The 22,188-nt window shown below is 60.4% G+C and overlaps 1 protein-coding gene across 1 annotated transcript in view; it reads left to right on the top strand.

The window, feature by feature from the left end:
- The window catches only part of AJAP1 (adherens junctions associated protein 1), an 84,918-nt gene that overhangs the window by 33,722 nt on the left and 29,008 nt on the right, over positions 1 to 22,188 (top strand). Inside the window, exon 2 of the mRNA XM_053920612.2 lies at positions 5,974 to 6,770. Within this exon, the coding sequence (XP_053776587.1) occupies positions 5,974 to 6,770 (797 nt within the window). The remainder of the gene's footprint in view (positions 1 to 5,973; positions 6,771 to 22,188) is intronic.

Below are 22,188 nucleotides of genomic sequence, written 5' to 3' on the forward strand. Positions count from 1 at the left end.
GTCTCAATGCGTTGTCGTGAGGCCTCGCTGAGACGTGGGGTCATTGTCCTCTCCAGGCCTGGACTGCAGGGCCCCGACCGCTGTGCAAGGTGGGGCAGGGGCGTGGGCGAGCACCCACCAGGCCCTGTGCAGGGGTCCACTGTGGATTGTCCGGGCAGTGGAGTCACCCCGTTACGGGCTAGGACGGTCTTGTTTTAGCTCTTCTCGTACGTCCCTGGTCCCACGGGTCTAGTACTATTAGTCCCCTTGTCAGCCCAGAGACCGTTAGCCCCTGAGCCCTAGCTTGTGGTCCAGGTCTGATGCCAGCTCACTGGGCACCCAGCCAGGCCCCTGCCCTTGTGGGCCTCACATTGGCATCACCCAGGCCATGCGGGTACGGGGTGAGACCACAGCCCACAGACGACACAGGGGAAGGGCCAGTCCAGAGGCTGGCTTTGCTTTGCTGCGCCCACTGCTTCTCCTGCGAGCCTGACCGCAGCTCCTGTCAGGGCTAAGCGGCTAAGCCCGCTCCGGCCCCAACGGGTTGCGGAGCCCGCTTTGGGGTGGGCTGGGCCGGACAGCTGTGCTGTCCAGCCTGGACACCCTGAGACTCCCGGCGGGGCTGGTGAAGCCCCAAGGGGCAGCGAGGCGCATACACATTTGGGGTGTGCTCAGGTCCTGCCCACACAGCCTGTGGTGACCCGGCCGTGGGGGTGGGGGGACACAGCACAGGAGAGCAGCCTCTCTCCTCTCTGCAGGTGCCGGCCCGCCTGCCCCGGAGTGGACCGGAGCCATGGTGCCTGGTCCACTTGGGCTTCAGCCCCTCCCAGGCTCAGCCCCAGGAGTGAGACCTGCTCTCGTGGGTGTGAGAGGACCCCCTCGTTCCAGGGAAGAGCAGTAGCCGGAGACTTCTCGTTGTTCTGGAGGGTTCTATCTATCGGACGCTATCAAGAGGGGGCGAAGGAGACGTGGCGAGATGTCAGGGGTCACCCGGGTGGGGTCTTGGCAGGCAGGGCAACCCCAGTGAGATGCAGGTGCAGCGTGGAGCTGCGTTAGGGACGACGCAGCGGCATTCCTGCGTGGTGGGGACAAGCGCAGCGTGGTGACCGGGAGGACAGCGTGGCCATTCTGCTCTTTTCCGGTCTCTGCAAATCTCAAGTTCCTACGTAGCACCTTTATTTAGGCAAACGAACCAACAGAAGGTGGGACAGGCAGCCTCTGGACCCAGGTCATGCCCAGGGGGTGCCGGCAGACGTAGCAGGGGCTCCCGGGTCCCTGAGCCACAGGTGAAGGGATGTTCCTGTCTGTGGGGGGAAGGGTACCCACAAAGAAGCATGGGTCACAAGAGCCAGCTGTGTGCCAGGGAAGAGTCTCTCTCTCTGCCACCTGTGCCCCCAAAGTCACATCCCACCGGGCGTGACTGAGAGACCCCTGTGTGACATTAGTGTCACAGAGGCATGCACCATCTGAAAAGGCGGGACGGCCTCAGGGCCCGCTTGCTAGTGCCGTCTAGTGGGAAGGATGGAAACCAGGCCAGCAGAGTAAAAGCAACCAGCCCGTGCCCAGGGCAGCTTCGCCACCGCCCAGAATCTTCCCCCCGGTGGCCTGTCCCAAGAGCAGATGCTCGGGAGACAGGTTGTCCACAGTGGTCTGGTGCTAGGGCTGTGTGTGGGGTGCTTGTCACTGCCCCAGCAGGGCTGGGACGAACTGGCCACCTCAGGACACCTCTGAGGTCCCGGGTCATCCTGGAGACTCCGGGATGCAGACCCCAGACTCCCGCATGGCCTCCGGCCCGGCCAGGGTTCTCACCGCCCTGGTCCCCGGCACCTGCACACCGCTGCCCCCTTGGGGGAAAAGTGCTGCCTGGGGTGGAAGAGGGGTCTTTGTCTCCCCTCCTTGACAGTGATTTTTTTGTGAAGAAAATACACAGAAGGAATTAAATTGAATCTCAGTTCACTGAATCTTATTAAAGTGTTCTTGGGGAAAAATAAGATTTCAGTAAAAATTCAAAGGGAGCGGTGCAGGAAAGCGACAAAGTAGAAACTAAGGTGAGACGGAGCGATAGTTCTCCATCTGGAAATAGTCGGAGGAGGGGGTGCTGGGGGTGCTTGTTCTTCATTCCAGAGTGCGGGCTGGGACCCTACAGAGTGGGGGCCACATAGGCCCGAACGTCTCGGTGGGGGCCTGGACAGCCGGGAGCGGGTCATGCGGGGACGAATCTGTGGTCCCGGCTGCATGGCCTGCCCAGATCGCCGCGGCTCTGAGGGGCCGCCGTGGGCCTGGCGTCCTTGGCAATGACCCCCAGGCCGGCCTCCCCGTGACCTTCGCACACACCCACTTCTTGAGATATAACTTACCCCGAAATTCGCCTCTTAAACATGTACCTGCCATGGTTTTATGTGTCTGAAAGGTTGGGCAGCCATCCCCACTTCTAATTCCAGAACAATCTATCACCCTAGAGACACCCCTGTCCCTTCCCACCCTCAGCCCCCGGCCATGTCTAATCCACTTCCTGTCTCTGTGGCTTCACCGGTTCCGGACATTTTGTGAACGTGGGGTCACAGGGCAGGGGGGCTCTGTGACCGGCTTCGGTCCCCTCACTACTGTTTCCCAGGTGTCAGCACCTGTCCCACGGCCGGGACGGGCCCCCTCTCTATCCACACCGCAGCTCATGGGTGCTGGGGTCCTTCCCACTTCTCCCACTGGGCGGCGTGCTGCTGTGGACCCTCAGAGACTCATTTCTGCATGGGCAGTGCTGACACCCAAGAGCGGAGTTGCTGGGCCAGCTGGTCACCGAGTGTCTGAGGAGCCACCAACTGACTGTCTTCCGTAGCGGCTGTGACATTCTATGTCCACCCCCAACGTGTGGGGGTTCCTGGGTCCCCACCCCCCACCACGTCACCACGTGGAAGTGCCTGTCTTTGTGTCTACAGCCATCCCGTGGGTGTGAAGTAGGGGCCTGCTATTAAGGGGTCCATGCGTGCCTGGAATCTGGGGGGGCGGGCCCTGTCTCTGCACTGTGGCCCGGCCCGCTTGGTGCGTCGCTCACTGGCCGTGGCGGTTAGTGGCGTCGCTGTCCCAGCCACAGCTGCGGGGCCTCCAAGAGGCTGTGAACTTCTCTGCCCTCTCGAGGGATGGCTGCCTGCCCCCGGGGCCGAGGAACCTCTTCATCGTGAAATGAATGTGGACCAGGGCCTCCCAGCACTGTGCTGAGTAGGGTCGGAGAGAACAGGGCTGGGGGCCTGGAGGGACGCCAGAGGACAGAGGTCACTTGTGCCCCCAAGCACATGGTCCTGTCAGGTGTGGGTGAATGCCCCACGCTAGGAGGCAGCCTCAGCCCAGAAAGTCCTCCCGCCTGAGTCTCAGGACCAGGAAGGACCAGCTCGAAAACACAGGCTGCCGGGCCCAGCTGCAGAGCAGAGGGTGTGGGGCCTCGGCCCGTAAAGAGGCCAGCAGTGGCCCCTGCAGGCCGCAGCACTGGCCCCTGACCTCGCTGTGGGAGGGGCTTTCTGCCCTGCGGGTCCCTGTTGGCTGGCTGCTGGGGGAGGGGCGCCGCCTCTGTGCGGACTTGCTCACCTGCCCTCGTGACCTGCCCTTCTGAGCAAGTCCACCAACTTGAAAAAGGATGACACTGGACTTGAAGAGGAAAACAAACCATGCTTCCCAGCCCTTGCAATTGGTTGTTTTTTCTGCATAAGGGCTGGGTGGCTTGGAAATGAGGGGGTTTCTATGGCAACCAATTACAGCTCATGATTGGTGAAAACGGAGGGAAATATCCTGCCTGTGAAGTTATGCAGGGCTGGCAGGCCCAGGCTCAGGCTCAGGTGCTGCTGCTGCTTTTCCTGGGGCGATATTTCCCCAAGCGTGATGGGGGCCGGCTGGCGGGCTGGAGGCGGCTGCTCTCACTCAGCTGCCCCACGGGGCCTCGCAGCTCCTGGTGGGGCTGGCAGGGCTGGCAGAGTGGGGGGGATGAGGAGGCCTAGGCCTGCCACAACGGGGCTGCCCTCTGGGCTGAGGCAGCATCTCCTCCCTCGGAGGTCCAGATCTGCCCAGGTGCGCAGACGCTGGGAGCGCCAGAGGCCCTCAGCTGTCGACCTCCTTGCAGCCACAGGGAGCTGCCCTGAGTGTGCACGGGGGGGGGGGGGGGGGGAGTCTCACAGTGACCTGAATTCCTGCACTCGGTGACGGTGGCCTTGGCCGGCCGTGCCGGGAAGCTGCGCACCGGCAGAGCTGCGTGAGGGGCCATTAGCCTAATGAGCAGCTCCTGATTTCTGCAGCAAAGCACTTTCATCCCGATGGAAAAACTGGGGCTTTGGTATCTGGGGGCCAGTCCTTTTCAGTAGTTAGCACTCCTGCACGCAGTTCATTCCTTTGAACATCTGCGGCGACCAGGTCAGCCCCGAGGGGCGTCTGTGTGGCATGAGGAGGGGGCCACACTTGGCCACACTCACGCACACACACAGCCACCTTCGCACACAGGTGCACACTCACACACACTGACAGAGAAACACTCCCCGACACACTCACCGGCATCTCACCTCACAGACACGCAGGTGCATTCACACACGGATGCAGCCCATGCCCAGCTGCACATGGACTCACCCCGACTCCCTGACACACCCCACGGACCCACGCTGTCTGCATGCACACACTCGGGCACGTGGACGCTCAGGCTCGTACTCTGACACACACAGCCGCACAGTCTCACACACTCACACAGACATGCAGTCCCGACACATTCCTGTGCATGCTCTCACTCAGTGACTCACGCTCAGCCCCTGGTGGATTTCCTTTTAAAGCCGCACCCGCCTTGCTCAGGTGGCTCTGAGCAGCTCTGCAGACTGGCCCCGCCCACGAGGAGCCCCTGCCCACCCCCACCCACCACAGCCACCTAAGTGCTGAGTTCCTGCCAGCCCCCCTGGGGTGTCGCCCCTGACGAGCGCTGACGCTGAATGGTGCGCCTGGAGCCGGTTCTCAGCTATCTGAGCTGGTGGGAGAGGGTGCGTGGGCCGGGTCCCCACACCCTTCCGCGTGGCTGTCCCTGAGATCTGCATGTCACGTGGCACTCTGTGAGCGCACCTGGAAGCTTGTGTCCCTGAGAGAGGTGGCCTGCCACCTGCCTTTCTCCAGGCCCCCGGGAGCGGAGGGGCGGGTGGGAGGGTTTCCGGCCACCCGCAGGCAGGTGGACAGGGAAGCGCAAGTGCCCACTGGCGGCACACCTGGGCAGAGCTGGCACGTCCGCAAACTTCCCACGGATCCACAGCAGGGCGAAATCCCCGAGGAGGCCCAAACCGAGAAGGTTCCCCACGAAGACCTTGGGGGTCACAGCTGCTTTGAAATGTGCATATTGAACTAACACAAAGAGGCGGAGAGGGGGTTTGCAAGGCACACAGCATGGGGTGGGGGCGAGGTCAGGACGTGCTGGCTTTTGGGCCCCATGCAAAGTCCAGCGGGTCCATCTGCACTGAGAGTGGACACCTGTCCCTCCGGACCCCAGCAGAGGTGGCTGTGGGCTGAGGGTTGCCCATCTTGGGTGGGTGACCAGTGTGACCCCGGGGGGAACTTGTCAGTCCCGATGGCCCTGCCCTGCCCTCCCGTGTCCTTTCTGCCTATTTTATTCCGGGCGTTTTTAGCAAAGCGGGGTCTGAGAGGTCAGCTTGTGGGCCAACAGCTGGGGGCTTGGGACTCGGTTTCCGCTCGTGCATTGGGCGGGGTTCCGCACACCCTGCATGGCTGGCTGCTGGGAGAGATGAGACACATGATGAGCACGAGGGAGCCAGCTGTCAGGCACACGTGTGGTCCCAACAGTTCTTTTAAATGCTGATTAATAGATCACTGGATGGGCCTTTGAAGTCAGCTGACGAAGGGTTTCGGTTTCCCTTTTGAAGGTGGGATGAGCGCCTGTCACGGAGAAGAGCAGGCCCTCTGCATGGGGGTGGGGGGAGGCGCCCCCGCAGGCCCCCCCACTGACGCGCCTCCGTCTCTCCCACACAGCTCCCTGTCCATCCGCTGGCCGGGCCGCTCCCTGGGAAGCCAGGCTTGGATTCTGATAGCTATGTGTCAGCTCGCCGTCAACCTGCCCGCCTGTGAGGCCCTGGGCCCCAGCCCTGAGTTCCGGCTGCTGCCTCGGCCCTCGCACCGGCCACCCCGCTTGTGGAGTTTCAAGAGCGGACAGCCGGCCCGTATCCCCGCACCCGTGTGGAGCCCACGCCCAGCCCGCGTGGAGCGCAGTCACGGGCAGATGCAAAGTCCCCGTGCCAAACGGGCTCACAGACCCCGGGACCAGGTGGCCGCCCTGGTGCCCAAAGGGGGGCTTGCCAAGCCCCCAGCTGCTGCCAAACCCAGCCCTTCCCTGGGTGCCTCCCCTTCCTCCTCGTCCCCCACGGTGGGCGTCGGGGCCCCCACGGACCAGCAGGCCCTCCTGAGGCGGGGGAAGAGGCAGCTGCAGGCAGCCAGTTTCAACAGCTTCGACTTCCGAGGCAGCAGACCCACCACGGAGACCGAGTTCATCGCCTGGGGGCCCACGGGTGAGGAGGAGGTCCTGCAGTCCCACACCGTCCCCCACGGCCCCACCACTGTCTCCAGCTTCCAAACGTGGAAAACAACTGTGGCCGCCACCACCACAGCCACCACGGCCACCTCTGTGACGCTGCAGACTAAGGGGGTCACTGCGCCCCTGGCCCCTGGGAACAGGGTCCCGGTCGGGGTTAGCACAACGCAGCCTTCCACCAGCCCCAGCAGAGACCGAGGCACAGACCCCAAGCCCCCACGGATCCTTGGGGAGACCTCAGGTACGTGCCCTCCTTTCTGTTTGGGGTTCGCTCAGAGAGAGGGCTTTTCTGGGGGCCTGGTTGTGGACGGATGCTGAGCTTTGTCCGGGAGGTGCTTCTCAGTGGCATTGTGCTTCCCGGTGGCAGAACCTAAACCAGGCGAAGGGCCGGGAGTCGGGTGTGGGACCTCTCGGAGGGAGGGACGGGCGCTGTGTGCTGGTGAGCTGGCGCCCCAGGAGGCAGAGCCAGGCCACTGCGGCTGGTGGACAGGCAAGCCCTAGAGGAGGACGCTGTGCCCACCCTGCGGTGTGGGGGCTACTGAGCCCCGCCGGACACAGAGCTCTGTCTTCTAGAATGCTGGAGCTCCATGTCCTGGGCCAGTGCAGGGGCAGATGTGGGCGCAGCTAATGACGTCAGGAGCGTGTGGAGTCTTCGGGTGCCCTCAAGGGTGTGGCCCTGCAGATGGCCGCTGCCCGGTGGGCCCAGGGACAGGAATCACTTCAGACAGACGGGGAGGCCGAGGCCGAGGCCGGAGGGAGAGTCGCCTGTGCTGCTCGCTGGGGCTTCGAGGAGATTTGCAGGCCTGGGGGTGTCGTTTCCATGGGGGGTTTGGAGGAGGGAGGTCAGAACAAATGGCTCCGGTCCTTCTGCCCCGGTCGCTTAGGTGTGCGTGGACATTTCCACTCCTTGGCTCTGGACCGTCTCCTGCAGCGTCCCTGCACCGCGTCCCCCCCCCCCACTTCAGGAGGAGGGGCTCTGAGACCTCCCCCGGGCCAGGGCCTGCCTCCTCCCCTGGAGCCCCCAGCCTGCACCCCATGCCATGAGGGGCCAAGGAGAGCCCAGCGCAGGGGGCCTCTGGGTGCCCACCTGCCCCCAGCTTCCTTTGTCTCTGAGCCGGCCACTGAGGCTCTAGCACCATGGAGAAGCAGCCCTACTTGCTGACTGAGGACAGGCACGGGGGTGGGGGGCGGGGAGAGTGATGCCATTTCCAGAGCATCAGCCCCCAGAGCTGGGGGAACCAAGCAGCCTCTGCAACCCCCAACTTGCTTCGGCCCGTCCAGAGGTTTGGGCTCCATGGGCCCCGGGTGGTCCTTTTCACACCCCAGGGGAAGGAGAGGGTGGCTCCTCAGGGTCCGCCCACAGTGTTCTGGCCACAGTTTCCTCTGCCTGGACCGCTGGCCGGGTCTCGACTTCCTGGCTGGCAGGCAGGCGTGGCCAGGAGTCGGGTAGGTTTCCATGGAGCGGGGGCTTGGTCCCATGGCCTACTTTGTCCTTTTACCAGGGCAGGAGGAGTGTGTCCTCGTCCTGGGCACCTCTTCCCTAGAGAGCAGCACATCAATGAAAGAGAGCCCCGGCTCCGTGGCTGGGAGCTCGCGTGCGCCACGGGAGCGGGGTGAGTCTGTGGGGCCGAGTCTGCGTAGCCCGACCCCGGTCTGGAAGCCACGGCCACAGGGGCCCGCGGTGCGTGAGCTCTGTGCCAGGCGCCCAAGGGCAGTTCACAAGGTGCTTGTCGTTGCCTCAGTAAACTCCTAAGCCACTGTGATAGTGGAATGGAGCCTTCAGGTACTGTCACTGCCTCTGCACACGTCACTCACTGTGGAGACGCGGATGAGGAAACAAGCGCCCATTTATTCCCAATCACATTCGTTACTACTAAGTTAAACGCCAGGGACAGCGCTGTAAGCTCCGCAAATTAATTCACAGTGCATTGGATGTCTCTAACCCAACGCGACAGACGCTTGTCTTGGAAAAGAGTTATGGTTCTTCATACTATAACCTGGTGCTGGATTAATGTGTTTAGCAAAACAGATTTAAAGGGGGGTAAATAAGTGTGTTCTAATGCAGAGAGATGTTAACTCTGGGAGGTGATGCTGGGAGCCCAGAAGGGACAGCCAGCTTCCGGGCCCAGGTGAGGGAAGACAGGAAATGCCGGGACGATTCCACCCACCGGGGAGCCACCGAAGGCCAGCTGGTCTCCCATAAGGGACACAAGCCCCCAGGACATCCTGGGGATCCCCATGGCCTTTGGGCCACGTAGCTCTGGGCCCCTCACTCTTTGTGGAACGTGACCGCTACTCACACATCTCGGCAGAATTTAAGGTGGTAGGGGGACAGGGTCTCGGGGGGATCCCAGAGCTGTGTGTGTGTGATTAGTCATACCTGTAACCCTGGGCTCCACTGTGTGGAAGCTGTGTGACCCCAAGAAGGTTCATCTCTGTCTGCTTCATTTCCTCCGTCAGCATCAGCAACATTAAAGAAGTGCCTCTCCTAAGTGCCAGCTGTGAGGGTTCAGTGAGCGAACCAAATATAAAGTGCTGTGCCTGGCACCTAGGACCGCGGTGCACGCCTGCTGTTTTTATACCCAGCAAGAGTGACTCAGGGAGGGGTGTTGCCTTCGTCAAGGGCAGCCAGGCTGCCAGGGACACGGGAGTCTCGTCATGCTCCCACGCCCGTCTATGCTCGCTCACCACCAGACGCTCCCCAAGGTCTGGAATTCGGGTTTCTGGAGACGATGGGAGGGAGAGAGGGCCCCCCACCCCCGGCTGTGCTCCAAGCCAAGACGGGGATTTAAACGCTGAGTTCATGCAGTCAGGTCTGCTGCTGTCCAAAGACCAGCGTTTGGAGTCAGACTTGGGGAGTCGTGAATTTTGGTTTTCCGTCTGTAGAGACATGTTGAGGAGGGGCACGCTAGGTTTTATGGTCTGTCCATAGCCTAGGCACAGTGGGTGTAGAAAGGGCAGGGGGCTGGTGATTTGGGACGCTCCGTGATCCCTCCAGAGCCAGCATTACGTGGAACACCGATTGGAATTGTCAGGGCCCCCCTCGCCGACTGCCCCGTAAGTGAGGTGGGGGGAATCTCCCCTAGTGTAGTGGTTGAAAGGGCCGCCACCTGCCTTCACACTTCTGGCATCATCTGGCATGAGCTGTGTGAACGGGGGCACCTTGCTTGTCCTCTCTATGTCTCAGTGGAAATGACAGAGTCAACCGTCTCATAATGTTGCAAAGATCAAGCGAGACGTTCACGCCTGGTGCTCAGAGCTTGGCCCACATAGCTGCTCAGTACACGCTTGCTGCTGTTAATGTGACAGTGGTGATGGTGGCGGTGATGGTGCAGGTGGCACCAGTGACAAGACAACGGTGGTGATGAAGATGATGGGTATGATGGTGGTGATGCTGGTAATTGTGATGATGGTGTTGTTGGAGATGATGATGGTGGTGATGGTGATGATGATGGAGATGAAGATGATGATGATGATGATGGGGAAGGTGATGATGGTGATGCTGATGGAGGTGATGGTGATGGTGATGAAGATGGTGATGATGAAGATGGTGGTGGTGATGATGGTGATGATGGGGAAGGTGATGGTGGTGATGAAGATGATGATGATGATGGGGAAGGTGATGATGGGGACGTTGATGGAGATGATGATGGAGATGGTGATGATGATGGGGAAGGTGATGATGATGATGATGGGGAAGGTGAGGATGGCGGTGATGATGGTGATGATGATGGTGGTGGGGAAGGTGATGATGGAGGTGATGATGGTGACTATTGTCATCTTTGTGTGATGATTTGCAGCTGCCAGCTTGCTGCTTCATCATGGAGTTTCTTGACAAAGTCCTCTGATGAGGTCCCATGTTCTCACGTGTGGCCTGGGGGCTTCATGGAGAGGTGGAGATGGCACCAGTGAGGACCCACTTGGGATGGCAAACCGCCCAGTTCGGGCTCTCCGAGGCGCTGAGCTCCGGCCTCACACGGTGCTGGCAGAGGGTGCGCATCAGACAGTTAGAAGTTCACTCGAGGTTGAGGGCGGAGGGCCCCCGGAGGGACGTGCCTCCTCCTGTGAAAAGGCTTTTGCTGGTCATGTTCTGAGTCTGGAATCACACAGTCTCCTGGGAGGAAAACAGAAAGTCATTTCCTGGGCTTTCATCTCGAAACTCCTAAAGGGAGCTGTGGGGGATTCGAGCCCGCTGACTTCCGTCCCTGCCTTTGCCGCAGCAGGAGCTCCTGGCCGTGGGTGTTGGCCTGTGGCAGGTGCTTGGTAGTGCTCTCCCAGCCCTGAGTTCGGACCTGCCTGCTGGCACCTGGGCCCTGAGACTGTCCTGCCTGCTCAGCCACTTATGGCACTTAACTGAGCTGTCCCTGGTCACACCCGGCAGGGCCACAAAGCCTCGCAGGTCTCCACTGCCATTCAGGGTTCGCTCCATTAAGGATCCTCATGGACATGTGACACGGAGCAGCTCCAGGATGCCATGCTCAGATGTCACCTCCATCCTGCCTGGTCATTTCTACATTGGAATTCACTCGTGCATCGCCAAGGGTGATTTCCAAGTCACTTTGTCCTTGTCACCAAGAGGCCTTCAGTGTCCTTCAGTCGCATCCCTCTGTGAGTATGAGCGATGCGCTGGTGTCACCTCCTCTCGCCCCGAAGGTCACTTGGCCTCAACAGGGGGACAACCTCAGGGGCAGGTCTCATGATGACGGAACAGTTTTTCAAGCACTGGGGTTGGGCCAGGAGGGAGAGCAGGCTCCCTCTTGCTGGGTTCCAAGCTAAGGCGGTGCTTGCAATGCTGAGCCCCTTTTAATTAACTTGCTGGGTGTTTGCTACCAGGGAAGTGAATCCATCCTTGATTTAAAGATATTTGAAGCAAATGACTCATGAACTTCAAAAGTTTCGAGTGGCTTAATTAGGATAAAAGTATCCACGCACAGATGAGCCGCCAGAGCTCCATGAGATGCCCTGAACTCCGGCGGTGGCCCGGCTGCCCTGCAGGGTCTGAACTGGGACTTTCTGAATGGACGCCATGCGGCACCTCCCGCCGGCTGTGGCTGCAGTGGGGGACCTGTGCTTGTCGCAGGGGGGTGGCCAACAGCCCACGGGCCCCGCCCAGCCTCCCGGAGTGCCTTTCTGCTTCTGCTGAGCAAAGCCGCGTTCCCAGCAAACGGATAAATGAGCTCCAACTCATTAAAGCAGCCTGGTGCCTCTGCTGATGGTTCTGTCCTGGCTTCCTTTCATTTCCCTTTCACAGGCTGCCTGCTCCAGCTTATTGCATTTAGTGCTTCTTAAGCTCCGTGGTTTCCCCCAGGGCCCCATTCTCCTTCTAAGAGCAGTGAGGGACCTGAAGGTTCTTTAATTCCTACACATCCTCGGTGTTTATCCTAAGGCGCTTTCTACCGGGGAGCTGCCTTGCTCAACAATCCCAGTCCCTGCTCGTCCCTTTCCCCCGCCCCCGCCTGGACCTCCAGAGCTGCAGGAAGAGGCTGGATCGACACTGTCACTACCTGGAAATGGGTCTCCTCCCAGGCTGGTGGGAGGGGTAGCAGGAGACAGCCCCCTGCAGAGCGTGTCTGCCCCACACCCCGAACTCTGCGTTGGAAGAATAGTGCTCTGGATTTATGGTTTTTGCTCACTCCCGGGGATGACTCCGAGTGCGGGATTAGATGTTGGACCACCCGGGTTAGAGTTCGAACTTGACTCTGTTAGGAGGCCCGTTGAGAGCTCCTGGCTGCTGGATCCACTGCGCAGCGAACCACCACCTCTCCTTGGTTGGCATTAAATGCCACCCGCTGTGTGAGGAATCTGTTAGGGGAGGGAGACAGGTAAGGACGCAGCTCACACGAGGGAGAAATGGCAGTTACATACTGGAGGGAAACGTCACAGAAGCACAGACCAGGCAAGTGCATCGTTCTTACTCTGGAAGTGGATGGGAGGAGGGGCCGGTCCAGGCGGGAAGGGCGGCCAGGTTTCCTTGAAGGATGGACGTGCCTAAGTCCCGAGAATGGGGAGGTGTGCAGTGGCCCCGAGGGACAGAGGACGGACGGCAGTAGGTGTGGAGGACCGAGCTCTGGTAAGCCTGGACGCCCAGAGGGCAGAGGGAGCTGGTGGACCACGTCCCTGGACTCGGTCTGCGTGCCATTGGAACGGGGGCTGGGTGAGGGAAGCCGTGAGGCCTGGGGGTCAGTGGGGGAGACGGCTGTGGGGGAGACAACTGGACTCCACAGCTGCCATTTGGGGTGAGAAGTCACCCTTTCCCTGCGCGGGGTGAACCCCTCTCCCACCCTGCCCAAGAGTCTACCTGGAAAGGGTGCCAGGCGAATACACCTGGTAGAAGAAGCACCAGCCTCACCTCTGCAGCAGGTGGGTTCCACGTGAAGCTCCAGCGCCACCCGGCGGTCCTGCGTGGTCCTGGAGGCTCAGCCAAGACCACGGCAGGCAGACTCGTGACTCAGCTGCCATATGGTCGGACAGGCCCCTGGGCTTTGCTTTCGACGTGGTTCAGTGAGTCTCCGCCTTCAAGTCTGTTACTAGGAGCCGACGATCAGCAGTAACAGAGGAGTGAGTTTCCCTTTCCAGAAGTTTCTTTCAGCAGGAGGGCTCAGCGTCTCCCCACTCAGGTGACACAGAGACACGTGGTCCAAGAGCTGATGTCTGCGAGCAGAGCGCCTGCCTTGACCCAGACCTGGCCCAGGCCCTGACCTCCCACTGCGCTGACCCTTGCAGTGGCCTCGGCTCTGCCACGGGGCCTCAGGGGCTCTGGCTTCTTCGCCTGCAGGCCTGGGTAATGCTTTCCACCTTGGAAGGTCATTCTGGGCTTGCCTGTGAGCCCGGCTGGAGAGCTGAGCCCACGGCGTGCCGGGCAGCACTGATGGACTGGGACGGCACACCTCACCTGGTGGCTGTGTTGGGGCAATGGCACGGCTCGGGCCAGGAACATGCTTTGTCTCTTCAGTGTCCTCCCCCAAGGAATTAGGGCTAGCCCTGGAAGCGCAGACGCTCCGGGTATGCGGACCCCAGCCCCTGCAGCCGAGCCAGGCCCAGCGGTCAGTCTCTGGTCTGAGGCGGCTGACATACCGCTGAGACGAGGCCGGCATCTGCTTCCGACGGCTGAGGAGCTGCCCGCCTGTGAGGCAAGGCCGGCCATGGCCCCGCTGCCTTCGGTGTCTCCGCTGGCAGTCGAGACCGGCCAGGGCGTCGTTCATGGTCAGGAGAGTTGAAGCTCCCAGCTGGGCCGTGCGGGCTGCTTCCCAGGAGAGAGCAGGCGCCGCGACCCTCGCCGCCCTGCCGTGGGCGCAGGACCAGGACCGGGCGCAGGGCAGGTAGGGAGGTTTGTTTCTCAAGGTTCCCTGCTTGCCTCCTTCCTCCGCCCGCCCCAAAGCTTGTCCTGAGGCAGCCGTGGGAATCACTTGGGACTATCGTGAAGAACCCGCCGACCTTCAGGAAGCTTCCGTGCTGGAGCAGAGGAGGTCACCCAGAGTGTGCACAAACCAGTGTGATGCCAAGCTTGACAGGCGACTGCAGTGTGGGGAGGAGTCGGACTGAGTGAGCTCACGGCAGCCACGGGTGATGGGGGGTCCAGGTGCGCTGCTGGGCACCGTGGCCCCGGGCATGTTTCCAGGTCTGGGACGCAGCATCAAGCCCTGGAAACGTCCATCTGCGGCTGTAGATGCTGGGCTCCGTCTCCTGGTTGAGATTTTGTCTTCACCTCAGGCCCAAAACCCACGCCTCCTCTCTGTCACCGGCCCCCCAGGGGACCCTGCCACACTGGGCCTGTGGCCCAAGACACATGAGACCTCAAGGCTGTCTGGCAGCCCCCGCCCCACTGAAGGCCCCTCCCCTGCTGCCCCCCCCAACTGGCTCTTGTCACTCATGGGGCCTACGGACTGGAGGGCACTGTCCCTGCTCCCTCCCTTCCGGCCCTGGCTGGTACCAACCAAGCTCATTGTTCTTCCACGTCCAGGAGAAAAAAAATCAGTGAAATGAATTCGACATCAACGCCAGGAGATGGGTCATTAATTAATAAACTTGGCCAACTCAACTTCCTGCCCGTAAATAGCAGCTACAGTGAATGAATAAGTGGCCCGGCTTCCGGCCAAGGCCCCGATAAGTTCTGCCTCACCCTGTGGTGGGGGGCAGGTCAGCACAGGTGTGCCGCGAGACACTGCGTCAGTCCCGATGCTCGGGGGTCCAGCTGCGGGGCAGGAAAGCCCCTGCCTGCTCACTCTGAGCTCAGGTGCCTCCTGGGGGCCATGGTTTTGGCTCCTGGCTTCTGAGGCCCTTGGTTACGGTGCCTCAGCTGCCCTGTCCACTCACCTGATTGCTGGGTTCCACTCGGTGCTGACGAACCATCACGCCGGGTCAGCAGGAGCCAAATACAAGTTCCACGCAGGATGGAGGTGCGGGGGCTCTCTCTGCCCTGGGTTGCTGTAGACCACACGGCTTACACAGCTGACGTTCATGGCCTCAGCGCTGGAGGCTGGAAGCTCAAGGTCCAGATGCCGGCAGGAAGGCGGAGAGGGAGCGTCTGCCCCAGCCTCTCCCTTGATCTGCCGGGGGGTATATCAGGGGCTGTGTCAGTCCCATGTGTGAGAATCCCTCTTTTTATAAGGACAGGGGACATACTAGATCAGGGTCCTCCCCAGTGGCCCCATTGTAACTCGATTACCTCTGTAAAGACATAGTTCTAAAAGGTCACCTTCGAAGGTACAGGGCAGGGGTTAGGGCCTCGGCGTCTTTTGGGGGACGACAGAGTTCCACCCATAACAGGACCCCCATGGTATTGGTATCGCCAGCCAAATACAGCTCTTCTCCCTTTTCTCTGGGGGGGGGGGCCTGGTGTCTGCAGAGGGCCTGTGTGGCCCCACATCAGCAAGGCCTCGGGAAGGGAAGGAGCTCTTTACCCAAAAGAACAGATGATTCTGGAACCTTCCCTCAACCACATGTGGGGTTTTCACGCCCTATTGGAGAAGGAGGCGGGCAGGGAGAGAAGCAACCTTCTGCTGCGAGTGGCAGTGGAGTCGCCGTGCCACTGGACTTCACTGTTGCCCTCGGCTTTGGGGGTGGACAGGGCTCTCACTTCCGGATGAGTGTGCCCCCCCACGCCCCCGGCCTGGAGCCTGCAAAGAAGTGGGTGGGGAAACCTGTACCTTCCTCTTGACCTCACCCCATTTTTCAAAGTTGGAAGAAAAGCAGAAACACAAGCTGCTGTGTCTTCTGCTGGACTCGTCGGCCATGTGCACCGATTTGGGAAGGGTTGTGGCATCCCCCACTAACCCAGATAACGGGAGCCTTGCGGGGCCTCCCCATGGCACCACAGGACTTGAGGTCGCTTGCAAGCTGGGGCACACGTCTCCCCAAGGAGGAAAACACAGCCACTTCTGTCCTCCGGCACTGTGCCCACACCTGCTGAATGGGGACAGCCCCTTCCGCTGTAGGGACAAGCATTTCTGGAGTACCTATCAGGTGCAGCTTGGACTGGGCCACTCAAAGGTGCACAAGAAAGAGCAGACACTCCGAGCGACACTGGACGCCCCCACAGCTCCCTCCCATGCTCGGTGCTCGAGAGTTCTCATCATGGCCCGCTGGATCGAACCTCACCTGCACTCCCCCTTTTTGCTTCAAAGCAGGGAACATGTCTCTTTTCCCTTGAGTGTCACCTCCTCGATTCAACTCCCCAAATTAACCAGAGAACGCAAATGCTTTTTACAGTGAGAACACTTTATTGTTGTTCTTTTCAAGTGACACTCACTCAGATGCCTTCAAAACGGTGCCATCTCTGCAGACCGCGGCCCTCCTCTTTCATCTCTAAATGCCCCCGAGAGCTAAGAAAAACTCAGGATATCAAAGCATACCATTGTACACTTTAAATATGTACATTTTTATTTGTTGATGATCCTATAAAGTTGAGGGGGAGAGAAAAGTCGGAACAGGACAGGCAGGCCGCGGGGCCATGGGGCATGGTCGGCCACCAGGCAGGGTGCCCCCCCCCCCCACACCGCCACAGTCTCAGGTCAGAGTGCAGGGACAGCTGGAGAGGGAGGAGGAAGCAGGTGCGTGAAGGGCCTGTGGCCCGAAGACTTAGTGAGTGGCGTAGGAGGCTGGGCAGAGCAAGCTCGCTGTGATGTGGGAGCGTGGTGCTCGGAGGGGCCAGCTCCGGCGGCGCCCAGCCTGCCCACGGCAAAGGCCGAGACACTCACAGGGTCCCCTCTTTGCCTGGTAGTTTCTAAAGACAAGCTGGAGCTGCACCAGGCTCCTGGGAGCCCACCCTCCTCCCTGTTCCGTCCTGGGAGGCCGGGGCTCTCCCTCCAACATCCATCTGGAGGGGCCTCAGGGATGGTCACCAGCCTGCTCTTGTCCATGCTGCCCATCCTCCAAGACCCCTCCTTGGAGGCCAGGGTGCCCCCTCCTAATCTGCACTGTGACAGCGATGGGGGAAGGGTCCCTGTCGCTGTCCTGGGTGTCTGTGAGCCCTCTGGATGGCTGTGGGGTTGGGGGGTGCCCTCTGGGCAGCGTGGCTCCAAGGGGGACAGATGAAAGCGTGCCTTTCCCCTGGGGGCCAATGTCACATACTTCCACAGGTCTCTGAGGGTACACAGACCAGCCTTTCAGCCAGACCCCCCAGTACTGAGCCCCAACTGCGTCCCCCTCTTCTCCCCAGATGGCCTGGGAAGAAAGCTGGTGGCAGGAGGACCTTTGGGCTCTGGGCATACTGAGGGGGCCCTGCAGGCCCATGGGACCCCAATGCCTTCTCTTCCTGGGACCTTTCATTGCTGGGGCATCACATGGGCCAACCCGGCAAATGGCAAGGGTGAGTGTGAGCATTCTTCTGAGCCAAGAAGAATGGGGCTCCCAGAATTGTGTGCTCCCGCACTCACGGCCTCATCGATGCTAGCGCTCACCGTGAGCGAACGTGTCACCCCGTCCTGGTGTCCTAGGCTGCCCGGTGCCGCTGGGGCAGAGCAGCTTAGCGGGAGCACAGGGGTGGGCCGGTGGGCCGCCCCTCCCTGAGACCTCAGTGTGCACATTCGTGCCGTGGGGTGACCCTCCGTCTGGGCGTCCCTTCGCACATGGCAATGGGTGAGTGTGAGCATTCGCCTCCTTCTTTCCCTGCCATCCCCAGGAGGCCCTCCTTCCCCCCAAATCGAGATCTTGGCCTGGACACCTACCTGTGGCGCTTCCAGCCCAGATCCCTGAAGAGGCACTAAAATAGGATTCGGGCTCTTCTCAGCCCAGCCAGGTCTCTCAGAGCTTGCTAACGCAAAGAACAATTAAAAAACTGTTGAAACACTTATTTTCACCTTGGAACCCTTCTGGGATTTCCTGGCCCTGGGGCTGTGGGCTGCAGCCGCTGGTCTCTTCCCTTCTGCTCTTGCAGAACTGAGCCCGGGCTGGCCAGCTGCGGCCCCCTGGGCTTGGCTCAGGGTTTCACTTGATGTATTTTTATGGAAATGCAACGCTCCTTCCAGAAGGCCTGTCTGTCCTGAGACTCAGGGGACAGGCAGGCCTGTCCCTGCCCAGGGCCTCAGCTGCCCTGAGAACCATCATTTCCAAGTCCTGGTTTGTAAAGCGGGTTGTACAGTAGGGGAGGCTGCCCAGATGGACATCGTTTGCTCATTCATTCATTTGTTCATTCCTTCATTCACGGCCCCTGTGTGTGTGTGCAAGGGGCTGGGGCCCGAACAGTCACTCAGAGGGGCCGTCTGGGTTGGCCCTCTGAAGGCAGTGGCCCCGCAGGAACCAGGCAGGGGCAGCGCCCTGCCCGGTCCCGGCACTCCCAGGTTGCTGTTCTGGAAGAACAGGGCATGGAGAACAGATCCCACCCCCCAGCACAGGAAACCCCAATGCACACGGCTTCGGGGGATGTCCGGTGTGTGGGTGGCTGGGTTGAGTTTCCATCTAGCTCGGGGGCAGAGGCAGGGGCAGGAGAAGGCCACTGTGACTTGTGCTGTCTCCCAGAGACCGGAGAAGCTTCTGGAGTTTGATCTGCCCACACGCATCGTCTGTGTCAGAGCCAGAAATAGAACGCGCGAGATTCTTGCTCTGATTTCTGTGCTCACGATTCTAGGGCAAGATGCCCTATGGAATGTGGATCAAAGGAGCTGGGGGGAGAGGGAACGAGCCAAGCGGAGCGGCTCACGCGAGGGCTGCGCGCCCTCCACGGGGCCTTGCCGGAGCCCCAGTCAGCTGCCTTCAGAAGCCACCGCGTCCCAGGTACTAACCTGGGCCATCCAGGGAAAAAACTGGGGCGAATGACCAAAGGCCCCTTCAGTCACGGCAAGTCAGGTCCAGATGCCGACCTGGAAATCGGTTGAACCCCGAGCACCTGGAGTGGAAGGATGATGAAGGGCCCCAACTCAGGTGCTGCCTCTCGGGAGAAGGCAACACACCAGCTGAGCCCCAGATGCGAAGGGGGGCGTCCGATTCCCACTCTGGCCTTCGTAGTGTCCACTGCATGTGTCTCACACTCGCTGTGAGCCAGCTCGGACTGCTTGGCTTGATTAAACCCTAGGAAATGCACAGCAGGTCCAGGGGCAGACACTTGCCTGACCTTTATGCAGCGGAGGCAGAAACAGAAGCACAGAGAGGTTAAGGGTCTTGGCCAAAGTCGCACAGCACAGAGCGGTTGGAGCTGGGATTTGAACCGCCTTTAGGGAAGTTATGGTAATGCCCTGCCCCACCCCAGGCCTTCTGTCCTTTAATCCTCTCAGCCACTCTTGGGGTAGAGGGTATTCTTCAAAAATTACGTTACAGCTCGGGCAATGGAGACTAACAGGCACCAGGGGGTCTGTGTGTGTGGCCGCACACTGTGGCAGGAGAGAACCGGAGACTGTGGCCCCCGGGCAGCCTGGCCCCTGAGGCCGGACACTCCCAGCGCCCTGGGCCCCTGCTCCGCACAGGCCCTGGAAACGCCAGGTGACCACGGCCGGGCTCTCTCACAGCCAAGGAGGAGGAGGTTGCCAGACAGGGTGGGAGTTGGTGAGGTCACCAGGGCCTTTGGACGCCTCCAGGTGGAGAGGTGGGGTGTGGTGGGGCATAGCTGTTCTTTCTGCCCCCCGGGAGACTGGGTTATGCATTATCTCTGGGGTGAGGCCTGGGGAGTGAGCCAGGGCCTCTTGGGCACGGCCCTCGAGGTCTGCCAGCTGTAGGGAGCTGGCCCGTCCAGTACAGACAGGGTCCCTCTGTCGACCCCAATGCCTAGGCATGGGCTCTGGGGACCCGTCATCTGTGACATGACCCCCTCCCCCCAGCACCCCGGTCTTTCCCTGATGAGAGAGTTAACCCGAGCTCTCTCGTTGCTGCCTTCCGAGCTTTCGGGGGAAACAGTCAAAAAGTTAATTTGATTTTGAGCATATTCTTAAATCCGTTCCCGGGAGGCAGGGATCAATTTGCATTTCCGCTATCCCTCCTTAGTCATCTTGGCTGGTGTTTCGCCCGAGCGGCTGGTATTTTTCATGTTCTCTCACTGTGCAGAAGTGACCCTCAGAGCCTGCGTTTCAACAAAGGGAGCCGTCTGAGGAAGGGGTGGAGGCAGCAGCTTGTGGCTGCTCCCTTCTCCTTTGTCCACGGGCTTCCATTCCTCGGGGCCCGGCGCGGCCGGGGTGCGCTGACCTCTGACTTTGAGTTGTGTGTTAGGTCAAGGGCATGTTAGTCTCTTCTCGTGTCCGTGGCATCTGAGTGTCTGACGGCCGGTAGGGGCCCCTGTGCCCACTACCTCCTGGGCCCGCCCCCACTGTCTCCTAAGAGAGTATTCAAGACGGCTCCCTCCCTGGTTGGGCGTCCCCTTGCAACTCAGAAATCCTCTCATCTTGGAAGGTGAAAGGATGCGACCGGGTTAATCCCCAAAAGCACAGAAGCAGGGACACAAAGAGACGGCTGCATCCCCACCTTCACACCAGCATTGTCCCACCAGAAGGTGGAAGCCACCCAGGTGTCCGCCGATGGGTTCCGGAATAAACAAAACCTGGTCTGTCCATACACAGGAATATTATTCAGCCTTAAAGAGGAAGGAGGCTCAGTCACCTGCCACAACACGGGTGAACATTGACGGTACTCTGCGCAGTGAAATAAGTCAGTCCCAAAGGACAAGTCCTGCTGGGTCCCACCGCCACGGGACCAGAGTCCTCAGATGCACAGCGACAGAGGGGCTCTGGGGGAGGGTGTCGGGCCCTAGGAGTGGGAGTCACTGTTTGATGGGGTCGGGTCCGGCTCTGTAGGACGGACTCTGGAGAGGGAGGCGCAGCAGTGGGAACTCCTTGCCCCTGCTGCCCTGCCCGCTGACACGGTTACCTTCTGTGCTCTGTGCGTGTTTCACCCAAGTCTTTTAAAATTTAAACAAGCCCAGGATCTGACCGAGCTTCGGACAGGATGAGACCCGGGTATCTTGCTGATGGCTTCGGCCTCTGTCCTCAGGAAGCGTCGAAGGCGGGGACGCTTTCTGGAGGTTCTGCCCTCAGAGGAGCTGGCAGACTTCGCACCTGCAGAGACAGGGTCATCCTGGCCAAAAGCGGGGTGCACGGTGGCCATTCTGGGAGGGCATTGCAGCAGGGCAGTGGCCGGTGGGGTCGAGAGATCAACCTTGTACAGGGGGCTGAGCGAGTAGGTAAGCGGACACACACGAGAGCTGGCTTCTCCGGGAGGAGGAGGCACAGGTGGGGGTGGGGGGGAGGCTAGCAAGATCCAGGGGGGTAGGTTGGCTTTGGTCTCCATGGAGGTTGTATTGGTCTCCAGGGGGTGGTCTATGGAAATGTATCACAAACTGGAGGTGGGGGCTTAAAACAACGGAAATGGCCCTGGCCAGGTAGCTCAGTTGGGTACAGCATCACCCCCAGATGCCGAGGTTGCAGGTTCGATCTCCAGTCGGGGCACATACAGGAAGCAGCCAGTGAGTGCATAAAAAAGTGGAAGAACAGATCAATAGTACTCTCTCTCTCAAAAACAACCCCCCCAAAAAAACCCCACAAATGTATTCTCTCTCAGCTCTGGAGGCCAGCAGTCCCAAATGGAGGCGTGGGCAGAGCCGAGCCCCACTGGAGACTATGGGGGGAGGGTCTTTCCTGCCTCCCCCAGCCCCTGGTGGCTGCCGGCAGCGCTGGTCTTGTGGCCACATTGCTCTAGCCGCTGTGTTCGCTTGTCCCTGCGGGTGTCGCGGGGCCTCCCCTCTGTGTGGAAGGGCACATTCTTGGATTTAGGGCCCACCCAGTACGACCTCATCTTAGTCACAACTTCAGAAACCTTGTTCCAAATAAGGCCACACTCTGAGGTTTTGGGGGGTGGGGATCTCGGGGAGATGCAATGCAGCCCGCGCAGAGGAACGCACGGTTTTGTGCGTGAGTGGCCATGAAGGCATTTCCCGGCTCTCCAGCTGAGAGGCCTGGGAGCAGCAGTGCCCGAGAGCAGGGAGTGTGCCCGGCGCTGGGGCCGTGGTTTCCAGCATTCTCCATGAAAGGGACAGGGCTCCTTGGAGAGACGGCTGATGCCGGGGCTGAGCCTAGGAAGGGGGAGCTCGTCCTGGGACAACTTGTTGTCCTAGGAAGTGGTCAGAGAACCCCGGGGACCTGCCAGAAAAACGGGGCAGCCAGCTGGAAGGGGCTCCCGCTGGCCAACCCTGAGACAGATTCAGATACAACGTGAGAAACAACGGCATAACCCCGCGATTTCAA

This window comes from Desmodus rotundus, chromosome 3, assembly GCF_022682495.2.
Source record: "Desmodus rotundus isolate HL8 chromosome 3, HLdesRot8A.1, whole genome shotgun sequence".
Classification (NCBI taxonomy): Eukaryota; Metazoa; Chordata; class Mammalia; order Chiroptera; family Phyllostomidae; genus Desmodus; species Desmodus rotundus.